General features: G+C 33.5%; 1 protein-coding gene across 4 annotated transcripts in view; it reads right to left on the reverse strand.

Annotated features, from left to right (window-relative positions):
• Positions 1-24,983, reverse strand: part of Slo (calcium-activated potassium channel slo) — a 102,969-nt gene that overhangs the window by 10,267 nt on the left and 67,719 nt on the right. For 2 of the 4 annotated variants that reach the window (XM_072892598.1, XM_072892597.1), the window contains exons 11-21: positions 24,816-24,968; positions 24,409-24,564; positions 20,738-20,850; positions 15,439-15,594; positions 14,908-14,984; positions 9,290-9,340; positions 7,159-7,179; positions 4,970-5,032; positions 2,252-2,284; positions 1,948-2,080; positions 93-152 (exon numbers count right to left, since the gene is read on the reverse strand). In XM_072892598.1, coding sequence (XP_072748699.1) covers positions 93-152; positions 1,948-2,080; positions 2,252-2,284; positions 4,970-5,032; positions 7,159-7,179; positions 9,290-9,340; positions 14,908-14,984; positions 15,439-15,594; positions 20,738-20,850; positions 24,409-24,564; positions 24,816-24,968 — 1,016 coding nt within the window. Of the gene's footprint in view, positions 1-92; positions 153-1,947; positions 2,081-2,251; positions 2,285-4,969; positions 5,033-7,158; positions 7,180-9,289; positions 9,341-14,391; positions 14,428-14,907; positions 14,985-15,438; positions 15,595-20,737; positions 20,851-24,408; positions 24,565-24,815; positions 24,969-24,983 lie in introns of all 4 variants that reach the window. The other 2 variants (XM_072892599.1, XM_072892600.1) reach the window with 2 other exon arrangements.

The following is a 24,983-nucleotide window of genomic DNA, read 5'->3' on the forward strand; positions in this document are numbered from 1 at the left end:
GCAGGGAGCATGTTCGTTATTAAATAGTAGTAGGATAAAGCAGTCGCATAATCACGTCACAATACAAGGTAGCGTTAACAACAGAAGCGTACATGAGCTTTTTGACTTCGTAGGCGAGATGGTAGCCAGCGTATGCGGACTCCTCTTGCGATCTGGAATCAGAAGGTTGCGTAACGTTGGATCTGTTCTCAGATGACTTTTTCTGATTTTCTGGTCCACGATGAGAAAGACACAATGATGACAGTGATGAATGATTTCTTTAGACAATTATATCAATGCAATATTGTCCGATCTCTCTGTTAATCGTGAAATAAAATATTGCGGCTTACGAGACGCGCGTCAATCTTGTCGTGAGTAATAATATCTATTGCAAAAGACTACGAACCGCACGTTTATCGGCAAAAGGCATTAAACGCTCAGATCTTTTCGAACAATAGCAGAAACTGTGGAAACTAATCTAGCGGACGTGTGTAACAGGTTCATCGGAAAATGTCAACGACCACCTGTAGCCTATAACTCGTACCGTCCGATAGCATAGTAGTACGAGTGGCTATCTTTCTCGCGCGAATGATTTCTCTCGTGATTTATGCGAATCGTTTATCGTTCAACTTTGCCGCGCCTTTTGTCAACAATTGACTGAAACGATAGGAAGCACATTGATCTTTCTCGTTTCCAACAAGGATTGTCTCTGATGTAATATTTTCTAACGCAATTGTATGATTCTGGAAGATAATTAGCAATAATACTCTGATTAGGGATATGTCCCACGCAAAAGAAATTATATTTTTTTAAATACCAACGAAATTAGACAGACAATTATAGAATTCAACTATTCAATAATTACATGATCAATATCTCTCTCGCAATTTCGCTGATCCATAAGTAAAAAGGAAAAATTATACTTGATCGCGATGGATGAATGATTCTGGATCGCATCGAAGATCTCTACCGAGAATTGGCGTACGTTAAGTCTTTGCGGGTTACATGGCATGTTTAACGGTTTTAGAAACATGCTAATCGGAGAAAAATGATTGCAAGGGTTGTTTGATACATTAATGTGCAGATTATCCTAGTGCACTCGATTAAAATAGATCTTATTAACATATTAATAACGTTTAGCTGAAAGGTACACGCATTTACAAAAAAAAAAAAAAAAAAAAATATGAAAGGCGTATATTTAAAACTGCATTTACTTTGTAATGTTATATATCATTAGGTTATTGAAAATATGTTGCCATCAATTCGTCAATTAGAAAGTGTTGTGCAACATATTACATGTTGAAAAAAAAAATCCTCACACACAAAATAACTTGACAACATTTTGTTTTTATTTGTCCAACAAGAATTCCATTATCATTAATTTGAATAACCCCTATATAATACGCGTGAAGGAGTCTATGTAACTCTAATCGTGCAACTATAGATAGTACATGTAAGCTTATAATTGTAAGCTTATAATATTGAAGTGTAAAATAATACGTTATACGATAGAATAGAGAGAAAGATTAGAGCGCACTTTAAAGGAAAATATAATATTTACGTTTAAGCGATTCAGAAGAAAGCGATTCGTTGTTTAGAATGTGTCAGTATTAGATGTCGAGTGCACCGTATAAGTCTCGCTATAAAGTGATAAATACAAAAGAAAAAAAAAGAGTCCGAACAAAAATCCGAATACGTTTCTATTGGACGATCATTTTTTACGCAGCGTCTTCTTTTATCAATAATTCTCAGTAGTGAAATTCGCATGTGTTGTTTTGATTGGGTGCGAAACAGACATATCATTGAATATTCTGATTATCAATGATTACAAATGGAGATGTGTTTATATATATATATATATATATATATATATATATATATATATATATGATGATGCAAGTGAATGATGTTTGGATGCGTATGCGTCGAGTGACGATAAAGTTGACAACGCGCAGAATAATTAGGTACCTCTGATTATACGGCTGATTCGGACTGGTCAGACTGTCATTCGGCGCTCGATTCACATTCGGTTTCACCTTGTTGACCTGCTTTGTCGAATTCATCATGGTCATCCCAACGGAGTTCCGATGATTTCTCATGGCTGCAACATAACGGGACATCAATATTACTACTGTGATAATATCGATAGTAGGAAAATGGAATAAAGAGAAACAAACTATCAAATGCAAAATTCTCATTATCACACATTTCTCATTAAACAACTAGTTAATAATAATTCTTAATTAAGATAAAATTATAAGTTGAGACTTACCGTTTGGATCGTCTCGTTCGCGACTGATCTCACCTAAAATAGATAAAATAGTGTTAATTCCAAATCTGAGCATCCTATTTGCTGTCATTAGTGGGCAAAGCAACAATGATTAAGACAATAGAGTGTCACACCGATCGTGACCTAACTCCCCCCATTACAGCACATATTATATCCGTGATGATGAGCCTACAGCCCCATGCTTACAGGCGCGCATACTTCACCCTACACTTGTGTTTTGTTAAAAATGTCAAAAAATTAATCAATAACGCCAATCAAAATAGAAACCTTTTAATTACAAAGAATTTTACAATCCTTTTATGCTTTGTATGCTTTTTTAATGTTATATTCACTTTTTATTACACTTCTAATAAAATAAATTTATAAATTAAAGACAAAACCCTTCCCTTCATTTTAGAAATTAACTGATTCTATTTTTATTAAAATTTATAATGTAATTCTATAAATATAATATTTACGAATTACTTTCTATGTAAAAATTATTTTTAAAATTTCTCTTATTCTATTAAAATAATGAACGTTAAATATTTTACCCTATATAATACATTTTCTTTCTTAAAGTATAATGTGTCAAATATAAGAAGGAAAATTAACTTATCAAAGCCATGTAACTAAATAATATTTGTTTTAAAAGCAATTGCAAGCCATTATAGCATATAAAAATTTATAAAAATATAGCGTGTATTGTAATTTCTTGAATAATTATTTTTTGTAAATAATGAAATAAAATTATAAAGTGCATTATATATATACAGGGTGTCCTGTAATTGATGAAAAACCTGCTGAGAGACGTCATCATTTTTTGCAAGTTTCCAATTTTTGTCATTATATATCTTTGTAATTAACTTTAAGTTAAAATTCTATTATAATAAATTATATCTGAAATTAACTGAAGAATGTAGCTTTGGTAATTTTTTAACTCCAAAAAGTTTAGTTTGCGAAAAGCGCCTTTTCCTTGATCGCTTATAACTCGAAAATTATTGATACCTCGACATTTTCGCTGAGGAAAAATCGACTACATATTATCTCAAGAATCTGTCATTAGCAAGTTTTTCACATATTACAGAACACCCTGTATGTATATACATATATATGCACCAAATGTTGTCAAACTAAAACTTTTTGTATTAGAAAAATCATTAATCTACCGTGCTGTGTCTATACAACTATAAATTCATCTTTAAAAATGAAAAACGACAAGATATTATATCATTTTGAAAAACGCGTTTCACAAGTCAACGATTCAATCGTGGCACAAGCATCTCTAAATATATAAAATAAAAATTTCCATTTATCATGTACAAACGTTATGGGATAAAATTAATTTAGCAAAAAATACTTGTGCTAAAATAACGTTTCTCAAACAAATTTTGTCAAAAAATAATTGAATATTTGAAAATTGAATTTAATTGCATTTACATATTGTACATTAAATATTCAAGAAAAATTTACCATGATAAAAAGAAATTGCAGAGAAATATATCTGTATTTTATCACATATTTAGGTACATTTATTTACATTTAATAAATTGACGTAAAAGTGTGAGAAACGTTTGTGCAATTAAACAAGATTTACTACTTACGCAGACGAGCACCAATAAATGTTTTGAGCATTTTAATTACTAAATGTAATTATGCAATTTTAATTCATTTTCAACAATATTTTGATATTATTATTATCTTGCATTTAATATTTTCTTATTGCAATTTTTGAAAATATTCAAAATATTCACTTTATAAAAGAGTTATAGCAAAATGTTTTTATAAACAATCGCAAGTTGAAATTTCCCTTTTATTCGTTTTCTCGTGAAAACTGTATAAACACTTTCAAAAATAATACGTACGATCCGTCACATAATATTTAATTCTAAGAAATACTAAAAGAATTGCTGAAATTACTTAACAAGTCAATGCCTATAAATAATTACATTTTTTATTCAATAAGATCTGACTATATTTTAAAGTATTAAATACTTTATAGAGTGATCCTAAAATAAAATATAAATAAATTATATTAAAAATCAATACTATAAAACTACAAATTACTATTGCAACTATACTAAAAGTATATTTTGTGCAAAATCTAATAAAGTTTTAATAAATTTAATAAATTTAATATAAAACAAAAAATTATATTTTACCTCAAATATAAAACACGAGTTTTACATATTAAACACGAATAGTCATTAAAGTATATCATAACATAAATTAATATAAATTGAAATATATACTGCATTTACGTGTACAAAAACAAAATAATGGACAAGTATGATCAATTATCAGATCTATTAGTTAGCTGCATGCACTTGTCACAATAATGGAGAAAGTAGTACATACGAGAATAATATGCAAGCATATGCTTACCTATTATGTATGATAAGAACAAAAAAAATGATAACGTTGTTTATTAATTTCTTTCTACTTTCTCCAATTTTTTCAGCAGCAAAGTAAAAATATTGTAATCGTTATTGCTTAATTGAACGAAACATGTCAATAACTAATCGCTCAAGCGTGTTTAACAAAGCGTATCGAACTTCCGATAAAAGTGACAATTCTTTTTACGCTCGCCTTTAGTGTCTTTCGGTTACTATTTATCAAGCGACTTTTCGTTAGTGTATTAATGTCATATTGCCGATCGCAAAATTAGAAAGGGCAGCTTGCGAGACTGTAGCATGGTTTTTGATTGAGGTGTAACTGTACCTCTTACGTGAACCATCTTGGGCAGTTCTGGCGGAGTGAATGTGGGGGGAGGATGGTGGTCGTCTGTAACAAACCACTACACATGTTAGCTACCCTAACTAATTACCTAAAGCCTAATTGCTACACTACCGTTAAACGGTACTAAATCTGCAAGTTAACTTCTAGAAGCAAAGTTCCGTTTCAGCATCGCGATAATTCGGAAATCATTATACGGATTTTCATGGTACTTACTAAGAAAAAATTGCGGAAAAATAATCTTTCTTACCTTGTGCTAAAATCTAAAGTAATAACAAAATGTAGAAATATTATAATCTGATCTACCTTGAGTCACTGATTAAATTAATAATATAATTTATACACAATATATTGTTCAATATACATTAAATCGATATATACATTGAATATAAACAATTAAATATAAAATGTAATGTAATATCAAGCTGAAACGGCCTTTCAATATCTCTAATAAAGTATAAACATTGAAGTTGAGAGACAAGTGTGCGTACGTTTTAAATTCTAACAACTAAGATAGAGTTCGCGACAATATGGACGGGTTGACAAAAAAGGTCAGAAAAGATTTTCTGAGAGTTTTAATATTTTTAAAGTTTTTTTTTTCGTCCATATTGCGAGAACGTTATACAACATGATACTAAAGATCGATCTACGATTATAAACGTGCAATATGCCCAAAGTATTTCTAATTCATGCTGAAAATGACGTAAGTGAAGAAGACGCGACGATAACAGTTCTTTCACTGATAACACGAAGCAAATTTTATTTTTTATTTCTCATCAATACACAAAACAAAGAACAATCCGTCGTCTCTACTTAACGTTACGATATTGTATAGTGTCCTAAACATGCAATATGACCTTACAGAGAGAATATTTATTCGGCATTGTCAGTGCACGCTTTGCATCCTTCGAGGAAAAGAGTTTACGTGCAAAACGACAAAGATTTTGCAAAAGCTCGAGAGGAGTTGAAAGAGTGCATGAAAGATTATAGAATTTTTTTTTACTAAAAGCGCAAGGAAATTTCGTTTTTTTTTTTTTTTTTTTTGGGCGGGGGAGAAGAGAGGAAAGTAGGAAAATGGATTTTGACGTTAGCTCGCCACGACGAGACGAGATGCGTCGATTGCGACCTGTATCTATTTGCAACTGATGTTATCGAAACGGACGGTGTAAGGTGAATGGAAATATATTTTGCACGTGTGAAACTCCACTTTGCGCGCACTTACTCGAGGCCCGTTGAGCAAAATAACACTACGCTAATCAGAGGTTAACGGACATCGCACGGTGTCCATCTTCGCTTGAAAAGTCAAAGTTGAATTTCCGTCAACACGCTCTTTCCAAGAAAGCATTCCCGGACAGGAATTGCGCGAAGTGCAATTCTCTGTTCCTCGTAATGTTTACGATAAAACCAGATCACTAAGAATTCTTGGTTTTCTTGGAAAAATAATGTTGATGAAGACCAACAAGAAGAGGTTCGATGTGACAAATCGAGTTACACGAGATATTTGCGCAATATATAAAAATATAATTTAAAATTTTTAATTACAGAGAGTATTATAACAAAAAATCATATTACGGAATTTTCAAAATATCGCAAGAATTATTTTTAAATTTTACTGTAACAAAGACATTTTTAAACTGATACAGGTATAATTTCTTTCCTTATTCCATTTGAACAATCTTTTTTTCATTTAATTATAGCGAAATTATTGTTTTAAATAATGTTTCGTATTTTTTAAATTAAATTATATGATATTTTTAAAGTATTATAATTCAATTCTCTTGTAATGCTCTACATTTAGAAACATAAATTTTATCTCATAACTTAATCTACCGATTCGACCCACTTGCTGTAAGATCAAACGAGTCGGAAAATGAAAGATAGATCAAGCGGGATATTCGAGTAAACGTGCAAAAGGTGGTACGCTTCATCGGCAGTATCAATGAACCTGTAATATAAAACGTTGTTCTGATGTAAATTGATGAAAATCCACGTTTGTTAGCCTACGTTTCTACAAACGCGTTGCAACGCGTGCGTGGGTCTTGATCTAAATTTGTGATTCTTCATTAACGCGACCGCGGTCGGTTTAAATCAATAATATATATATATATATATGTATATATAGAAGAGAGGAAATGCATAAATATATATTAATATACATCCGCGCTTAGACTTACTTGTATACAAGAGGTCTTCACCTATGCGGTAGTGGAGGAGACGAGGAGAAGATAGTTCGGACAGATAGACACATATAGAGTTAGTCAAAGAGTTTTGCTTGCGGATCTCGTGTTCTGTGATGAGTCCGCGTGCGCGCGCGCGTGTGTGCTTGTTTCCCGTATGCGAATCACGTACATCGTGTACATATGCGTGTACATGTATACTTGGAGACATTTAATGCGACCGCTGATGTGCGTGTCTCGTCGTGTATGCATGAGTACGCGAGATGGGTGAGTATGCGTGGCTCGAATGAGCGATGCAAGTGGCAGCGTGTGAATTTGCGTCAATTAACTGACATCTGTCTTATTTTCTCTTATACGCGCGCATCGCTCACGTGTACTCGTCTACTCTGACATCGTGAAGACTGTGTTGTGCTTAGTCGGCAAAAACCGATTTGCTTCCGAAAGGGGGTGGAGGGGTCGGAAAAAAAAAAACAATGGCAATCGGAGTAACAGATTGTCACCAACATTTCATTGATCTTCGCGCTGCTGGCGAATTGAATTGTCCGTGAGACTGCTCCGATGGCCAACAATTTTTTTTTTTATGGCGCAGAACACCTGTCGATATGCGCGCGACAGCCCGTTATTGCCGTCAATTCAAGAATAAAACGTTTATCTGACTGACTAATAACGTAAACGGGATTGGTGACGTCGACGAAAATGACGAAGGTGTTCGAAGGGTGTTCTGCGCGGATTTTCGTAACATTTATAGGTACTCCATACTCAGCATGATTAACGCTCATGATTGTCACGAGACGTTATTTGCTGTAACGCCGAAAATATTCGAGAAATACAGAAACATATACAACGACGTTTACGAATTTCTCGGTACCAACGCGATTGCCTCTATTACAGAATAAATAAAAAACCACGCATATAAAGGGCTAATACTAAAGTATCTCTAAAATGATACGTCGACTCATTAGATATTGAACACCGATGCAAGATTAATTGGAGGTAGTTAAGACTCAAGGCAGTCACATCACGCCGGTTTTCAATTGAATTAATTTCATAATTCACTCACAACAATTACCATTGAATAACATTGACAAACTTTCAGGAAAACTACATTCAAAACGACACTGATAGTAGTGTAATCTCAGTTGCAAAATAATTAAGAACACCACACCAATAGGGACTCAAACACTAACGATGTTCTACGCTGGAGCCACTTATTAATTTGAACGAACTTTGGCAGATTAGCACAACGACATCAATTTTGTTATTAAAACTTAACGTAAAATATAAATAAGAATAAAATAAATATATATCTTGCATTATTCATGAAAATCTCTGTGATATGTTTCGCACGTTGTGCTAGTCTTGATGTGAATATGTAAATTAAATATTTTCTTTTTATCTGATGATATTTCGTTTATGACTTCAGAGAATTTATCGACAAAATAAGCCTTGACGAGAAACACATTGATTATTTGAAAAAGATTAATAATAATTAAAATTTACGATTAATTTGACAATATCAATATACAATTATATAATTACAAAAGTTATAAATATATATACATATTCGACTTTTTTTATAATCGTTAAGGTCTCATCATCAAATCATTTTAAGATGACAGTGTGACTTTGTTTCATATTTCATATTGGAAAATTTTATTTTCTAAATATACTCGTCAAATTAAAAAATATTATTATACGAGACCTTTATAAACATGACCTTTAAATCAAAGTTACTTGATATAAGAAATATAATAATTCGATAATTAATATAATAGTACATCAACTTTTTTTTTAAATTATTGATTCGTATATTATAAATTTAATAATAATTTCATATTTATATACTAAATCGACACATTGTATATTTTTTATAAAAATAAAGAGGAATATTGTTTTCTTTTATTCGTTATTAATAAAAATTATAAATTTTGTTAATTAGAAGATAAAGCTTTTTTCGAGTTAAAAGTCATGCCGCTATTAGAATATTATAATCTTTTTTTTTCTTTTCTTTTCCTTTGTTTGGCATTAATCACACCCCGCGTTCGATTAATTTATTTCGTATAAATTTCCGTATCGGGATTAAGATAGAAAAATGACATTTGGTACACAGTCTACACACGATACGTACTTGCTCTTCCAACCATCTGAACAGCTCGCACGCCTTTCCGGAATGTGGCCACTGCCCGAAGGGAGGAGAACCAGAGCTGTTAGTTGTCACACCAAAACAATGTCAACCTAGATGCGGGGGTTTCAACGGGTGTGGGGGATCTAAATCCGTGGTTCCAATCGATATGTCACGTTTAGTATTCAGTGCGACTTATTTCTATCAGGATGTTATTAAAAATTTTTACACTTCCTCTGCTCTTCGCCTCACATCTTCTCTTAATTGAAATTAACTTTCTATATATGTTTGTTATATATAATCAATATTTCTCTCAATAATTATATTTAATAAATATAAATCATACGCGTGTATTAATCAGTTTGTATAAAAACCGCTAGAAATAAATTTCGAAAAAAGTGTGAAGGCAAGAGTGAAAGAGAGCGAGGATGTCGAGGGCGCGTCACCGATTTGATAAATTACAAATACATTCCCGTTTTTTGTGAAAATATCGTTGTAGCTTACTGCAACGTGACCTTCGATGGAGAGATTTATTATTAACACTGGTGTTACAACCATTGCATAATTTACTTCGGCCTACTGTGAGGGTCGTAACATGTAGAGATTATATATCTGCGCTGTGCTAGTTGAACTTCGTATTCAGGAATATCTTATATCGAAAAAATCGTATTCTCAGAAGTCAATATCGGTTTGCAGAGTGTCGACGTTATTGTTGTGATGTTGGTGAGTGGTGTCAAATATACTCGGATATGTGAGGTGGAAATGAGGTATTTTTAGCCAACGTGTTCGATAAACCCTGGGCATCGATTATCATCATCCTTGTAAACTGTATAAGCTCATGGTAAGCTTACGTCTTGGTGCTTTTCTAGTTGCGTGTTGAATTCAATTAATCACCCGGCGCGCACTTAGCGACATTGAAACTATACCGAAAACGGAATTCCACGTGTATACGATCAATATTGTACTTAATAACGCACTGCCGTAGTTTCATTCCTGGCTATTAAAATATTTTGGTATCAAAAATAAGAAAAAGGAATAACAACATGTATATCATAATATCCAATGTGCTGTCAAAAACTTGATGTAAATTATACGTGAAGTTTTCTAAATATTCTTTTAGTTATAGATGCAAAAATATTCATAAACGCATATTCGAACATTGGCACAAGATTCTCACAAGATGGGCCTCTGTAACCATAATCTACTTTTGTAATCAAAATTGCAATTAGCATATTAAATTAGATCAAAATTAATAGAAAAATTAATTTAAAAATTTTTACTGCAATAGCTTGATTTCACAACAATTAATTATATATAATTAATTATACATTTTTATATATAATTAATTATATATTTTTATTACGCAAATAGCGCAATAAAAAGAAACATTTTTCGAAAAAGTTAATATATTATATATTAAAAAAGATTATTAATATTTGCTGATACTTATGCCGATATTATTATTTTTAAATTAAGCATATTAAAGTTGAAACTTACAAATACATATTTTTACAGTGAATTTTAAAATAACAACTTTCACGAAAAACGTTTCAACAATCTGTGCAAAAAACACAATGCATACTTTTATATATTAATTATATACAAGGTGACCCAAAGTAGTAATATTAATTACGTCCAATATACATATAGAAAAAAAAATGGCAAGTATGTGAAATGTATAATTTTAGGTAACCTTATATATACAGAGACGCATTCCAGTTTCAAATTGTCACGATCATTATCATTATCTCAACGATGCAAACACGTTCTGGCGAAAAAAAGAAGGGAACCTTTGTGCATGATATGTGAACAACATGCGTGATAATTTGAAACTGGTGCGATATATGAATTATCAATAAAAGTCCATGTAAGCACACTGAAACAACAGTTAATAAATACGATAATTAGCAAGCCTGAAATACGATATGAGCAAACTCGTCGATTGGTGTTAGGTGGCAGGCCATTTAACGTTAGTGAGGACACAAAATATACGGCTCGGGGTAACGTGCAAAAATGCGTTTCTGCGCGGAAGCAACCATTGTATTGTACTTGTGATGTACAAAGCTAAATTACGCAATAATTAATCGATTTGCTGTCCGTTTTTTCGTCCAACCGGCGTGCTTGTTACTCGGCCTCGGCCACGGCCCATGTGTCGAAGAAGAGGAAGAAGCGGCCAACAATGTTAGTGCTACATAACGTAACTGTATGCTGCTATTAGAGGGCAATAACTCGCTCAATGCCATTTCAGCTCTAGCGAAAGCCCAACAATAAACAGTACGAATTGAACGGATTCAAGTGATATAGTATCGCATACGGGTATTGTGGAGTAAGTGCATGTGATGATTAAGACGAGTAGGCCTCGTCGGTCTGGTTCTTACATGTTCTGTATCACTTACACCATCTTACCTCGTTACATGTTAGGCCCACCTGGTTCTACCAGACGCGAAAACTTTTAATATCGCAGATCAAATACACTAAGCGATATTATTTACATCACCTCGTTACCGGTAATATTTTGAATATATTAAAGGATATCGACTCTGGCAGAACGTATTTTGTCAGAATAACGAATATAAATCGGAGATATATTTTTATTGACAATTAAATATATATGTATAATATATTGATAATTTAAAAATTTTTCAGAAACTCGATATTATTAATTTAAAGAATCGCTTCACGAGTGTATTCATTTATACTGACAAATTCTCGCAAAAGCTGCGACAAGTGGATATGCATGTACGGGAGAGGATGGAACAGGAAGCCGGAAACAGGCGTACCGTCGAGGTAACTGCTGTAGGCAGTGTTTCCCTTCACCATGCCGGTCTGCATCATCATCATCCCCACATCTGTAAAAATCCAGCGATCGACCCGGACACGGGTTTGTGAGTAAATGAACAAACATCATATATACATAGGGGAAAAACATGAACTGCTAGTATTTACGACACATTTTTTTAGTAACAGAAAATTTTGCCGAATTCGTACGTGCACTCACGCGCGAATAGAATAAATTGCATGAATTTTTGCGTATGCAGAAATACAAAAAACAAAAAGTCAAATATATCATTGGACGAAAGTACTTAAAATAAGACAAGGAAATACTTAATAATATTATGTGAAAATTCAATAAATAAAATTTTTACTCAACTTTTTTTTTCAATAAGTATATACATTATTATTACAATTACTCTATTTAGTAATATATTTATTCTTAAATATATTATTAATTCTACAATATAATTATTTTTATTATTATAATTATTCCGTATAATAGTCGAAATTACAATAAAATATGACGATATATAGAAAGTTAACAGCTTTTCGTCGGTCCACGTACGAATTCGAGCACGTCATTAATCACAAATGTATGTTTAACCATAAACAGATATATATTGTCGATGATATCTGAAAAATAGAAAATAAGCTCGCTCATCGGAGCGAGTTACCTTGACAAGTTTTTTCTCGTCACACCGCCTGATTCTTGTAAAACCTAAAACGATCGGATTAACGTCGTAATCGTTCGACCGATCGCAGGTCGCTCGAGTGAGATACGAGTACCGGGAACAACGTTGATTGCCCAGGGTTTAGGGTATTACCGTTCCTGAACACGGACAAGACTGATCGTGATTGAACGGTAAGTCGCTCTACTCACGGGAGACTTATGTGGATATGTAGTTGTGTATATGTGATCGTGTACGAGTGTACGAACCCGATGCCCGGTATGTCGCATGTGACATGGACGGAATTGTCGGTAGGGGCGACCCGGGAACTACCCGATGTGCCTGTACGGTACGACGTTGGTTTCGTCGTTTGTAGGACAAATGGGGAATGCTCCTGTCGTCTGCGTACCACCGGACGGCCCAATTTCACGACGATTCGAGAACGAGAGACGTCCGGCGAACGTGAGAGCGCGCGTGAATGCGGTGAAGATACGCGTCTCGATCGCGGCCGATCGGGCCGATCGATCGGCGAGGAATCTCCTCGACAACACAGTTAACACGTTGAGAAAGAGAGAAAGATAGAGAGAGGGAAAGTGAGAGAAAAAGAGAGAACACACGATCGAAGGGGGTAGTTTCGGAGAATAGAACGGAGACAGCGAGATATAAAAAGAGGATGAAGACAGACAGTGATTGAGAAAGAAGCTGTCATTACCATTATGGCATAAACGGGTCCGAATCCGAGAGCTAATCATGCATGCAAGGCGAGCGAGGGGGGGAGGGGGGGAAAAGTAGACACTAGTTAGTGCAGACTAATTTTCGTTCTTGGTCAGGTGGACATGCGCCAACTGACTGGACTATCGGGAATTACATGTTAGTCGGTACTTCATTTTTCACGTCATTTATCGCGCGATTAGAGAGAAAAAAAATATTTCCTCCAAACGAAAAATAAATTCATCACATTCAACGTGTTGCGTCACACGAAGCAACTTGACCTCTCAATATAATCAATAGATACTTGATAATTTTTTTATTTTTCATTGTTATGCACACTGATATGCGTAAGAATATCACTTGTTATGCAGACCTCAGCAAATTGTTTTCGAGAATAATAAGCGACATGACGGTGAAAAACGAAGAAGTACCCGATTGTCACATCGTCTTGGGGATTGTATCTTGCAATAATAATAAAAGATGCAATCATCATTATATTGATTATCATCGTCATTATGATAATCATCCTCATAATCATCACCTTGGCTTGCAAGAGATTGATTAATGTGGGAGGTATATATGTATGTATCGATAAGACACTGAGATAGATAGACAAAGAGAGAGAGAGAGAGAGAGAGAGAGAGAGAGAGAGAGAGAGAGAGAGAGAGAAAGAAAAAGAGAGAAATCAAGAAAGGGAATAACTTAAAAAGGATAATAGATAATCACAAGGCGCGAAAAACAGAGTCTTAATACAAAGGCAGAACAGTAGATGGTACAATCAAATGGTTATGAGCAGCGAGCCATTAGTTGATGTTTGGCGAGTGAAGGGGGTTGGATCAAGAGCCAAGATCGTATATAAAATAGATAAGAAGAGATAAAAATAAGTGTTAAGAGATAGATTACAGATGATAGTAAAGTACCAGACTTATAACGAACGAGTGTGAGAGACGTTACCTAAGTCCCGGCCCCAGGAGCGCTGCTGCTGCCCCACTAGATCATATATCACAATAGGATGGTCACAACCGTGTCACTTCTTTAATAGTCGCATTTATTACTGTTACCGCGTTCTCTCAAACGAACAAAAGGAGTAAAAAAGGGTAAACCGGCAGAAACCGGATGTAGGGGTGGAGAAGAAGAGATATAAAGAGAGCTTTCCTACGTGACCCGTTCGCATTTATACGTTATTTTACATGTCGAGACGTTTATTAATTTTGCGAGTCACACCGATGGCAATGCAACACTCTATCGATATCGATCGACAGAGAGAACGGGTAAAGATAAACCGCGTGTGGGACTCGCAATGCTATTGATAGATCGAGCGCGTTCTATGTACATCTGTGTACAGTTATATGTCAGATATAAACATATGTATAATAACCGGCGAAAGAGAAGATCGAATGTCGTTTAGGCAGAAAATTTGGCAAGAATCGAAAAAGACTTGTAAAGGATCACTGGGCTAGAAAGACTTACAATTTTTGCACTTGCACTTCTTGATCAGAGTCTCATCTTTAATATCATCGTGGCATGCTTTGCAATAGAACCACGCCCTGAAAATAAACAAAACAAACATCACTTAATCATACGAATTATAAAAAAAGATATCTTTTAAATTTTTATTTATTTGATGGAAAATAAAACTGAAATTTTATATATATATATTTGTGAAAGAATATATAATAGAGTAATTTAATAAAATTTCATATAAATAAAATACAGATATATATATATATATATATATATATATATATATATATATATATATATATTACTCGTCGCTCTCATTATATTATAGAAAATTACAAAATTGTTCCAAGCTATATCATATATAAATTATTGTTGTAGACATATTGTCATAGAAAATATCCTGATTATTTGAATATGTTTGATTTGCGTTAAATACCACCTTATATCGGTAAATGAAAAAACCTTAATAACGCTATATATTAAGTAAAAGAATGTCTAAATAAACCTATTTTAAATTGTTTCAAAATATTTTCTTACCGTTTTACTTCGTCAGCAGATTGAGCAATGAAGAATCCCTGAGTATTTGCAGCGATCTTGGCACCACGTGGATTAATCGAGATTTTACTGTCGGAGCCGCCTTCGCCCTTTATCTCGATGGCCAGTAGTAAAAGCTTCAGTTTGGTGAAGCACAACCTACGACGAAGTCATGCATAATATTTGATGTCTTGCAAGTATGTCAAGCTAACAGAAAGTCTGCGTACATTTTACTTATTTTGTGTGATACATTTATGGACGTGACGATATTATATACAAGAAAATAGCTATTGACTGTGATAAGCAAATAGAAGTATCACAAAGGTAAAACGTCATTGATAATGAGTTGTGTGTGTGTATATATATTTACGTAAATAGATATAATAATGTGCGACAATCTGAATAGCATTCTATGTATATAATATAAAAATTTTACAGCGAAATAAAATATCAATCGTAATATATAATAAATATCTACAAGTAATGTTAAGAATATAAATGGTATAATTTTTTATAATATATTACAAACCATTAAGAAAATAGAAGAAGAAATAACTACTTGAGAAACTCAACTCAGTATCGTACGCATTAAAAGCAAACAATAAAACTTGAATTCGTAAAGATAAAAACTTCTGCTTCTCGTATGAATTTTACATTTAAGAAAATAGAGAAAATATTTTATATATAAAAATTATACAAATGCTACAACTACTTAGATATGAATATCTGTATACGAATACAAGTTTCATTCTTTGCAGAAAAATATGTATATATTAAATGCTCAACGTAGCATAAAGTATTTCCATCAAATTATATTGTATTTGATTGCACATGACAAAATGTGTATTAAAAAGTATGGCAAATCAAAAGTGCTATATTTTATAGTTTATTTATTATTCATAATTTATAATACAAAACATTACTTTAAAAAATACTATATCTAAAAATGATAACCATTATTTAATGTAATGTTATCTAATTTCAAGTTTTTATACTTTATAAACATCGTTTAGCATTATTAATTGACAAATATGCATTAGTAAGATATGTGTACACACCCACTGCGTAACGGGGCACTGATCAATGCAATCACTTAGCAATGCAAAGATATATTTTATTTCACATATGGAAGTATTTATTAAATTTATATCACTCATTTATTTAAGAATAAATTTCAGATAAATATGTATATATATATTTTAAATATATTTTACATATATATATATATATATATATATATATATATATATCAATACCCCGTTATCCTCGGTGATAAAATATTCATTAAACAATCATACAAACAACAATGCAACATATATTGAGTTAATTGCAAGCCATCATGCAGGAAAATTCTTACGTAAACGCGATCATTACTTATCTAATAATACGAGCCGAAGCATGCCAAGATAGATCGAAAGTTTCTATCGCTCTCTATAGGCTATCTATTACGCTCTAAGTTCCTAATCTAGTTCAAAGTTCCAGAAGGCATTCAGGAGATCCGGTCTCATCCGTGTAGGATCCAACAGATTAACTAACGTTCGACAAGCATTTTATATATACGATTGTATATATACATGATATACGGCGTAAAAAGATAATAAAAGTGTTTATATCGTATCAAATGTGAAGATCGCTTCTTACAAGTAGATCTCTCACACACGCAAACCAAATAATGGTGATAATCCAAGTGTGCGCATAAAACTCAAAAGAGAAAATTCGAAAGAATTATATAGCTTTCTGTCTCGCGAATGATACAATTCATTGATCTCTGTACATTGGTTGCAATATGTCGTTAAAGAATTCTATATCTATGATTGCTTTTATTTATAAGTGCTACACTGAGAAAAAAAGTCGTTAACTTAACTAAATGCGTTTAGTTGATTATATAATTTTTTTAATTCAAATATGTAAATATTTAAGTCAAATATAAAATATTTGACTTAAATATAGAAATATTTTAATTTAAGTTAATTTTTGTTTAATACAAATATTTAATTACTACTTGTTTTCTTATATACATGCAACTTTAAATTCCTTTACAACTGATTATCAAATACAAAATCTATCACATTAAAATTAATAATTTGCGTGAAAATTTGTAAATTTTCAAAGGCTTATAATATACAGAAGCTGTCGCTATTGCGATATGTTTATAAACAAAAGTGCTGACTATTTTCAAGTGTTGAATGTGTTATTTAGAAAACAGCAAAATTGAAAGATCACAGAGATCGATGATACATAATCTTGATGGACAAATACGGTGCAATTCAGACGGTTGAGAAAGGATAAAATAAATGGCGTATCTATTTTGTCTTAAGAAATTTTTCATCATTTTCTTAACTGTAAAATACTATGTTATAAAATAATATGTATTATGACGATTTATTATGTAATTTTGTTAACTTAAGAGATAAATTATATATTTTAACTATATATGTTTATTGGGTATCGAAGGCTTAATATTTTTTGTAATATTTAACTTTTGCTGTAAGTTTTTTTATAATATTTAGGTTTTACTTGCCCACTTCCCCCAATGGAAACAAGCCGTGCTTGTTTATCTTATAAATATATTTCCTAATTAAATTTATTTTAATTTCACGTATAATAATTTGCAATTGAAATAAAATATATAATTAGGTAAGAATTAAAACGCGTAATATGAATTGTTTCTGTACTTTTTATAGTGAATATGTATGTATGCTTTACACAACATTCATTCTTTTCAAAGTTTATTTTTATAATAAGATGTAAGTAAATAAGATTCACAAGAATATAAAAACATTTCTGTCGCTAAAAATTAATTACCATTGTGAGTTTTTTTATAAAGTATAAATATATTTTATATTTTTGATATTTTATAGATGTCTCTCAAATATAAGATAGCCATATGACTAATTCTAATTGAAAGTCGCTTTTTATTTTTATTGTGTGTGTCTCAGGATCAGCGAGCAAATATCTATACAATATATTAGTGTTCGCAAAAAGCGATACCCCCTATAATTTCCGCAAAAACAAAACTGCGAGGTCGATTGTAAAGTCTGTTAACGAACAGTGCTTATTAATACAATACCTGTCAAAAGTATTGTATCACTTATAAAAACAAGAAAGTCGTTACTTTAATAAAAATTACAAATTATAATAAATAATAATGACCTTTTCAATCGGATCTTAATCCGATAAAACTATTGTGGGATGAACTTGATAGAAGTGTCCGAAAAATGAAACCTGTTAACCAAAAAGAAAGTGTAAAAGTATTTGCAAATATGCTGGAATCAAATATTAATAATAACTTTAAAAAAATTGTTGTAAAGAATGCTAAAAGTATGGTGCGGCAGTATTGAAAGCAAAGGAAAATTATTTTGAAAGATTAAAAATTTAATATTTTTCTGTTATTTGTTATAAATTTTAATATTTACGATATTAAAGCATAAAATGACAGTAATAAAATATGAATTAATAATATTTTGATAATATATGTTTTATATTTCGTTGATTAAAGTAACGACTTTCCTGTTTGTATAAGTAACGAAATACTTTTGACGGGTACTGTACATATTTAAGCAGAACTACGATCGATATCCACCCGTACACTTGTCCAACAACCTGTGTCAATGTGTTACCAAAATAAGTTTTACATACTTTTACATGGTAAAGAGCAGCAGGCATGCGTGTACAAAAAACGCGCTTTTGTTAAGAGAAGATTAGAACGCTACATCTAAGAACACACACCATGACAAGGATACGGACATTAAAATTTGACAAAAAAGACAAAAATCTTGCCCGTTACTGTCTTATTGTCAAAAGTATTTATATAAAAAAGTATCCAAAAATGTACAATCTCTACGTTATTTTTTTGTTCCTTTTGATAAAATAAAAATTTGAAAAAAAAAAAGACACAGTACGCTTCTTTCTCATTTCGTCTCACGTTGCGCCGTAAAAAAATTGACATTGTCGAAGCGAAATGCACGCTTTATTGAAACGAATGCGGATTTTGCAACGATTCTTGCACGCGCGCCTAATCGTAACTAGTTAAAATTTATAAGAACAGCTATTGGTCACGATATTGTGCACGAGCCAATTTCAGATTAAAATCCTCAAGGTTATCAATTAAGTCATATTCGTGACACTTAATGCATACATTTCACGCAAACTTCATAATTTAAGTACTTTTAATTACTTTCCGCAGTGATCTGCACGCGATAATGGAATAAAAAAAAATCGCAAAAAAAAATAGATAATTGATTGAATAGCACAAAAAAAAAGAAGAGAAGCAAATAAAATAAGAAAGAAATTGTTGAAAAGCAGAGGAAAAAAAGACTTTTATGCGGGCCGCGTAAACGAATCAAGCTGTGAAAGGATTAAGCAATGCGCAATTCCAATCTCGATATCAATTGCTCCGTAAAATAGTGTCGAGATATGGAAACGCTATCGTTCGACGGTCTCGATACGGTCGTTAAAATTGTTCCCGACAGGAACATTTTCGGAAACGCGCTTATTCGTACGCAAATCATGTGCGCTGGTATGCGATTTCTAGCAATTTCCGCGACCCAAACGTTTAAAACACTTTCGATTCCCCGGTTGCCAATCAAGCGATTCCAATTATACCGAACACGATCGATTTCGACTCTTGGCGTGCAAAGTCCGCATTCGTCCGTCATTACGTTTCTCTACTTTATTTCTATGCAATTCACAAAGATCTGTGCAGAATTTCGAGCAGCTCAAAAATAAAAATAAAAAATGATTGAAAAAATAGTCGGGGCATCGAACGGAGGCAAAAAGAGAGAAAAAGTGAATGAATTTGTACAGCTCAAAACTGAACTACTCTACGCAAAATCCAAACAAAAGGAGATAGACAAAGACGAATATATAGATACTAGTAAAGAAAAAATCGTTCAAAGACTGAAAAGATCGAGGAGAGGGGCGATATATATATATATATATATATATATATATATATATATATATATATATATATATATATAAGTTCTCATGATATATAAATATGTTGTTATATAATATATATACGTTTGTAGATATCATAGAATAGTTCATTCAGTATTTAATAATTCGTGAGACGAAGATATAAGACAAAGAGAGAAAAAGAGACAGAAGGAAAAGAAATTCGTAACCGAGTGTATTATATTGTACATGTATGTTCTTGTATCGTACGTATTATATCGTTCTTTCTTCGTTTGAATGTTGTATGAATGGTCCGTATAATTGTCAATGTATATGTGTGTCTGATGTAAGTATCTGTTCGGTACGTTTATGTGTGTGACAGCCATTGGCAGCGAGAACTTACTCGCTGGCTTGGGGAAATGTCATCCCGGTAAAGGACGGGGAGAGGGTTTCCGTGTACATCTCGCAGCCCGTGCCCTGCAGGTAATCATTCTGCCACGCCTGTGTGTCCGGCGACTGAAACACCAATCAACCAAACCCGAAGTCATCATACTTTCATGATCCACGTGCGGCGAGACCTTCCCCACAACGAAAAGTAGCAGCTACGTAACGTAAACGCGCTGCCACTCTTCCCGGGGGAAACTGTATAATGGGACGTTTTATTTTTCGTAAAGAAAAATAATTGTTTGATCAACGCGTCTGTCGATGAAGAAAAATTCACCTATGATGCAGGCGCTCATTTTATAGTCCTCAACAAAATGTATGTATATTATATCTGTAAACAAATCTGATTAGGTCATTTCTCTGATCGAGACAGAATGTATAAGCATTCGGAAACGCTCTGATGCTGATTTCGAGTGGCGCAATCCGTATTATGTTGCACGATGATCATGCACGATGATGCATCTCGCAATTATAGCGACCGACCGGAGAGAGTAAGAGTTATTATCACCGTCTCCGAAACGAACGACCAACGGTAATGATCAAATTCCTAAAGCTGTAATTCCGGGGGTGAGCACGCGCGCATACTCACTCGCACTCACTCACACTCACTCACTCTGTAGCTCTACGTGTGCATATTCGAGTGCACACACTCTAATCTCTTGCAAATTCTGTCTCTCCCATCAATCCCAGCGGTTCATCGATTGATCGAAACCTGAATTCTCGCATTTTCTTTCCTTTAGTTAGATTTCACATCCTTTGTGCGCAAGCCCTTCACTGTTTTTTTTATATATTCTTGTTATAATTCTTTCACAAAGCATGTAGCAAAGTTCTAAAGTATGCTAAGAGAGTATTCTCTCATTAAACATGAAAGATGACAAGAACGACAGATCTTCGATATTTTATTTCTCGAGCTACCATTTTTATAAATGGAGGAGCAAGACAATAGCGTTTCAAAAGTTCTAGATTCATAGTACAATATTTTTATCGAGATATTTACGTCTGGTATTATTTAAAAATGATTTAGAAGCATGTGTAAACATAATTATTAAAGTAAAATTTATATTGAAAAAAGAAAATACTATTTACCTACTTAATTTCTATTTCAGAAAGCACTTTAAAAAGAAATATTACATTCCCGCAGTTTTTTCCATTTATACAAAATTCCTGTGCACGAATCGGAAATATGAATCGTACGTTTGTGTGTTTCAGAGAACATCTTTGTCAAATAACCACCGTGATGGTAAACACGTTACTGCAGAATTGACAATAAAACTCAGATCAAAGGATTGTTCTATGAATTTCAGCAACTTCATCGTTGACAAGATAATCACCGTATTTACTTCGAATGTCCGTCCGCCACTATGCCGGTTTAAATGAAAATTTCTAGACTGGTTTTCTCCAGAAATTCTAAAACAAGAATCGGATAAAAAAAAGAAAAAAAAAATTCGCGAATACTCTACGAGTCTAAACGAGTCGGCTCTCTAACAAGATCGAGTCGTCGCAGTCGTTCCTCCTACCATCTCTATTTACTGTTAATTAATTGTTATTGTTACAAGTCTCGCAAAGTTACACGTATATATCAGTTGCAGAGAAGGGTGAAAATATAGATACGTTACTGAAGCGATGAAGGGGTGGTTTACATCGATTAGGTGTAGCACAGATATGGTTTTATACAATATAATAGACACATTTATGTATCATTTGTAATATGTATATACATATATGTATATATGCGCGGAGATTCGTTCCGTTGTATATACATATGTATATATATATGTATATACTTATATATGTATATACGTTTACGTATATAGCGGAGTGGAGCGTAGTGAGAGACATAGGCGAGGCGAAGCTTCATCCCTTTTTTTTTTTTGCCTTCCGATTCAAGAGACTACGGACCTCCTTCGAGTGACTCTGTTGTTAACGTAATCGCGATAACGAGTCGCGAAATGAACAAGCATGACTGATATAAATGGCGACGATTTTTCGAGCGAGTTTCGCTATTCTTATTCAAAGAAAATCCTCTCGTTCGATTTTTCGAGATTCTACCTATGTAGATGACCGAGTTATACGCGATGAAAACCACAAGTTTTGTCCATGTCTTACAAGAAGGAGTAGAAGAGTCATCCGTTTTCCATAAACTTTTTGCACAACTGCAGAGGAACTCGGCGTAAGTCGAATGAATGAAATTGTTTTAACTCGTCTAATGAAATAAGTTTAAGTTTGTTTTCTGTAGCTATAACATTAAAATAACTTGATATACGCTGAAGATCTTTGTTTGATCTTATACTTAATTTGTTGAATCGTTTATTAAGAGATATTCAACGCGTTAGGAAATTTTTTTAACGTAAAATTCTCGAAAATATGTCTGTAAAAAAGTCAAAAATATTCTATAAAATTAATTTTTTTCTTTACCTTATATTTTTGAAAAATGATATCGATTATCATTTCAATGTCGCTGTGATAATCGTTTAAAAATATCTTTTCTACCATCATATTTAATTCATTACTGAGAAAACAAAATCTAATAAAGTGATCTAGCTCATAAAACTATCTTATCTAAGTTTCTAATTTTGAATCCCTCTACGACATAAAAGCGTAACATACAACGCAAAAAGTCCATAAAAATAGCGGGAGACCAAGTCCCCTACTTTTTCTCGTTAGACGACAAAATCGATCGCCGTGCCACGTGTTCGCTACGTCACTCTGGCTGGAAGAAGCATGAATTAAAAATAATCACACTTGCGCCACAACACTATTATCGATACGGAATTGGCGGTTGTTTGGACGATTCCGTATGTCTGCCGACCGCGGTTTATCTCGTAACCACGCAACAAGAAAGAAACGATATTACTATGATGGAGAACACACAGGGGCACGCAAACACGAGATCAAACAAAAGGGTAGAGCAATGGCGATCGAACGATGGATATTGCCGCCAGCAAACGTTGGTCCAGTCTCTTGAATCAGATTTGCGCGTGGATATCTGCTGGATGTTGGATTGGTCCATGGACCGACTTACTCAGTAGCTTTCGCAAAGGGCATTCCAATGAAGGTAGGGCTCAGTGTCTCGGTGTACATCTCCATTCCGGTTCCACGCAGGTAGTCATTCTGCCAAGCCTGCATATCGGGCGACTGGTACCAATCAACCAACCATTTCTAAATCACACGCTCCTATGCATGTACGGATTGTGCGCGTATGTCCACAGTGAGGTGCCCGTGTCCGGCTATTTCCGGACGTGTCACACAATGTGACATGACGCGACGCGTAGATCTCGAGTCGCTTCCGCGTTTGCATTTTCCGCGATGTGAGCGACCATGCATAATGATGACCGTGCAAGAGAATTTAACGAATTGCGCGAATCACGAGACGAAAAATTATCAGAAATGACTTTATCGGATTCTGAAGATATCTGTTAGACAAAATTTTGTTGGTGCGCTTGAATCCGAGTGATCGCAAGATCTCGATTTCGTGAAAGGTACAACAGCGACTTTTTTTCTTTTCTCTTTTTATACGCGATCACTGTGAACAGCCTGATTGTAACAAAGACCTATACGAGGAATTGCGTTCAGACATGCATAGATTAAATGGCAGACAAGTGAACTGCCAGAGAATGACGATTTACTGACCGTCTTAAAGGAACGCATCGCGAAGAGGTTGGCCATCATTGTGCTAAAACCAGGCGCGAGACAGGATTGTGCGATGAAACCTAGTTTCAACTCCGCCAGGCATATGACATCGTCACCCTGCTTCCAATCCCACGATGGAATGTTTAGTAAGTAGGCCTGCAACACACGATTCGATTGACATAATAAGAGATAGTCGTCGGTAGAAACGTATGATGTTGCAACACAACATCAGAAATTATCTAATCCTTGCAATAGAAAATGTATAGAAAACAAAAACAATTCTCGGTAAAATAAAGTTTGAAAAAAAATGAATGTCAATATGTATATATTATACGTTCTTTGTATTTGTAAATTGTTCTTTGCTTGAAACAAAATTTATTTCCGAGCAACAACTCGACAACGGTTACCTTGTTGTGATACTGCATTAATTGAATGATAACGCGAATGTCATCCGAGTAGTTTTTAATAGAGATGACGCGCATGATGTTCGCCGCGTCTTCCGCGTCCGGATCCTGGCAGTATTTGTTCGCCAGTACCAAACATGCATCCGCTTCATGTACCTAAAAAGCATCGGA

Source organism: Anoplolepis gracilipes, chromosome 5, assembly GCF_047496725.1.
Source record: "Anoplolepis gracilipes chromosome 5, ASM4749672v1, whole genome shotgun sequence".
Lineage (NCBI taxonomy): Eukaryota > Metazoa > Arthropoda > Insecta > Hymenoptera > Formicidae > Anoplolepis > Anoplolepis gracilipes.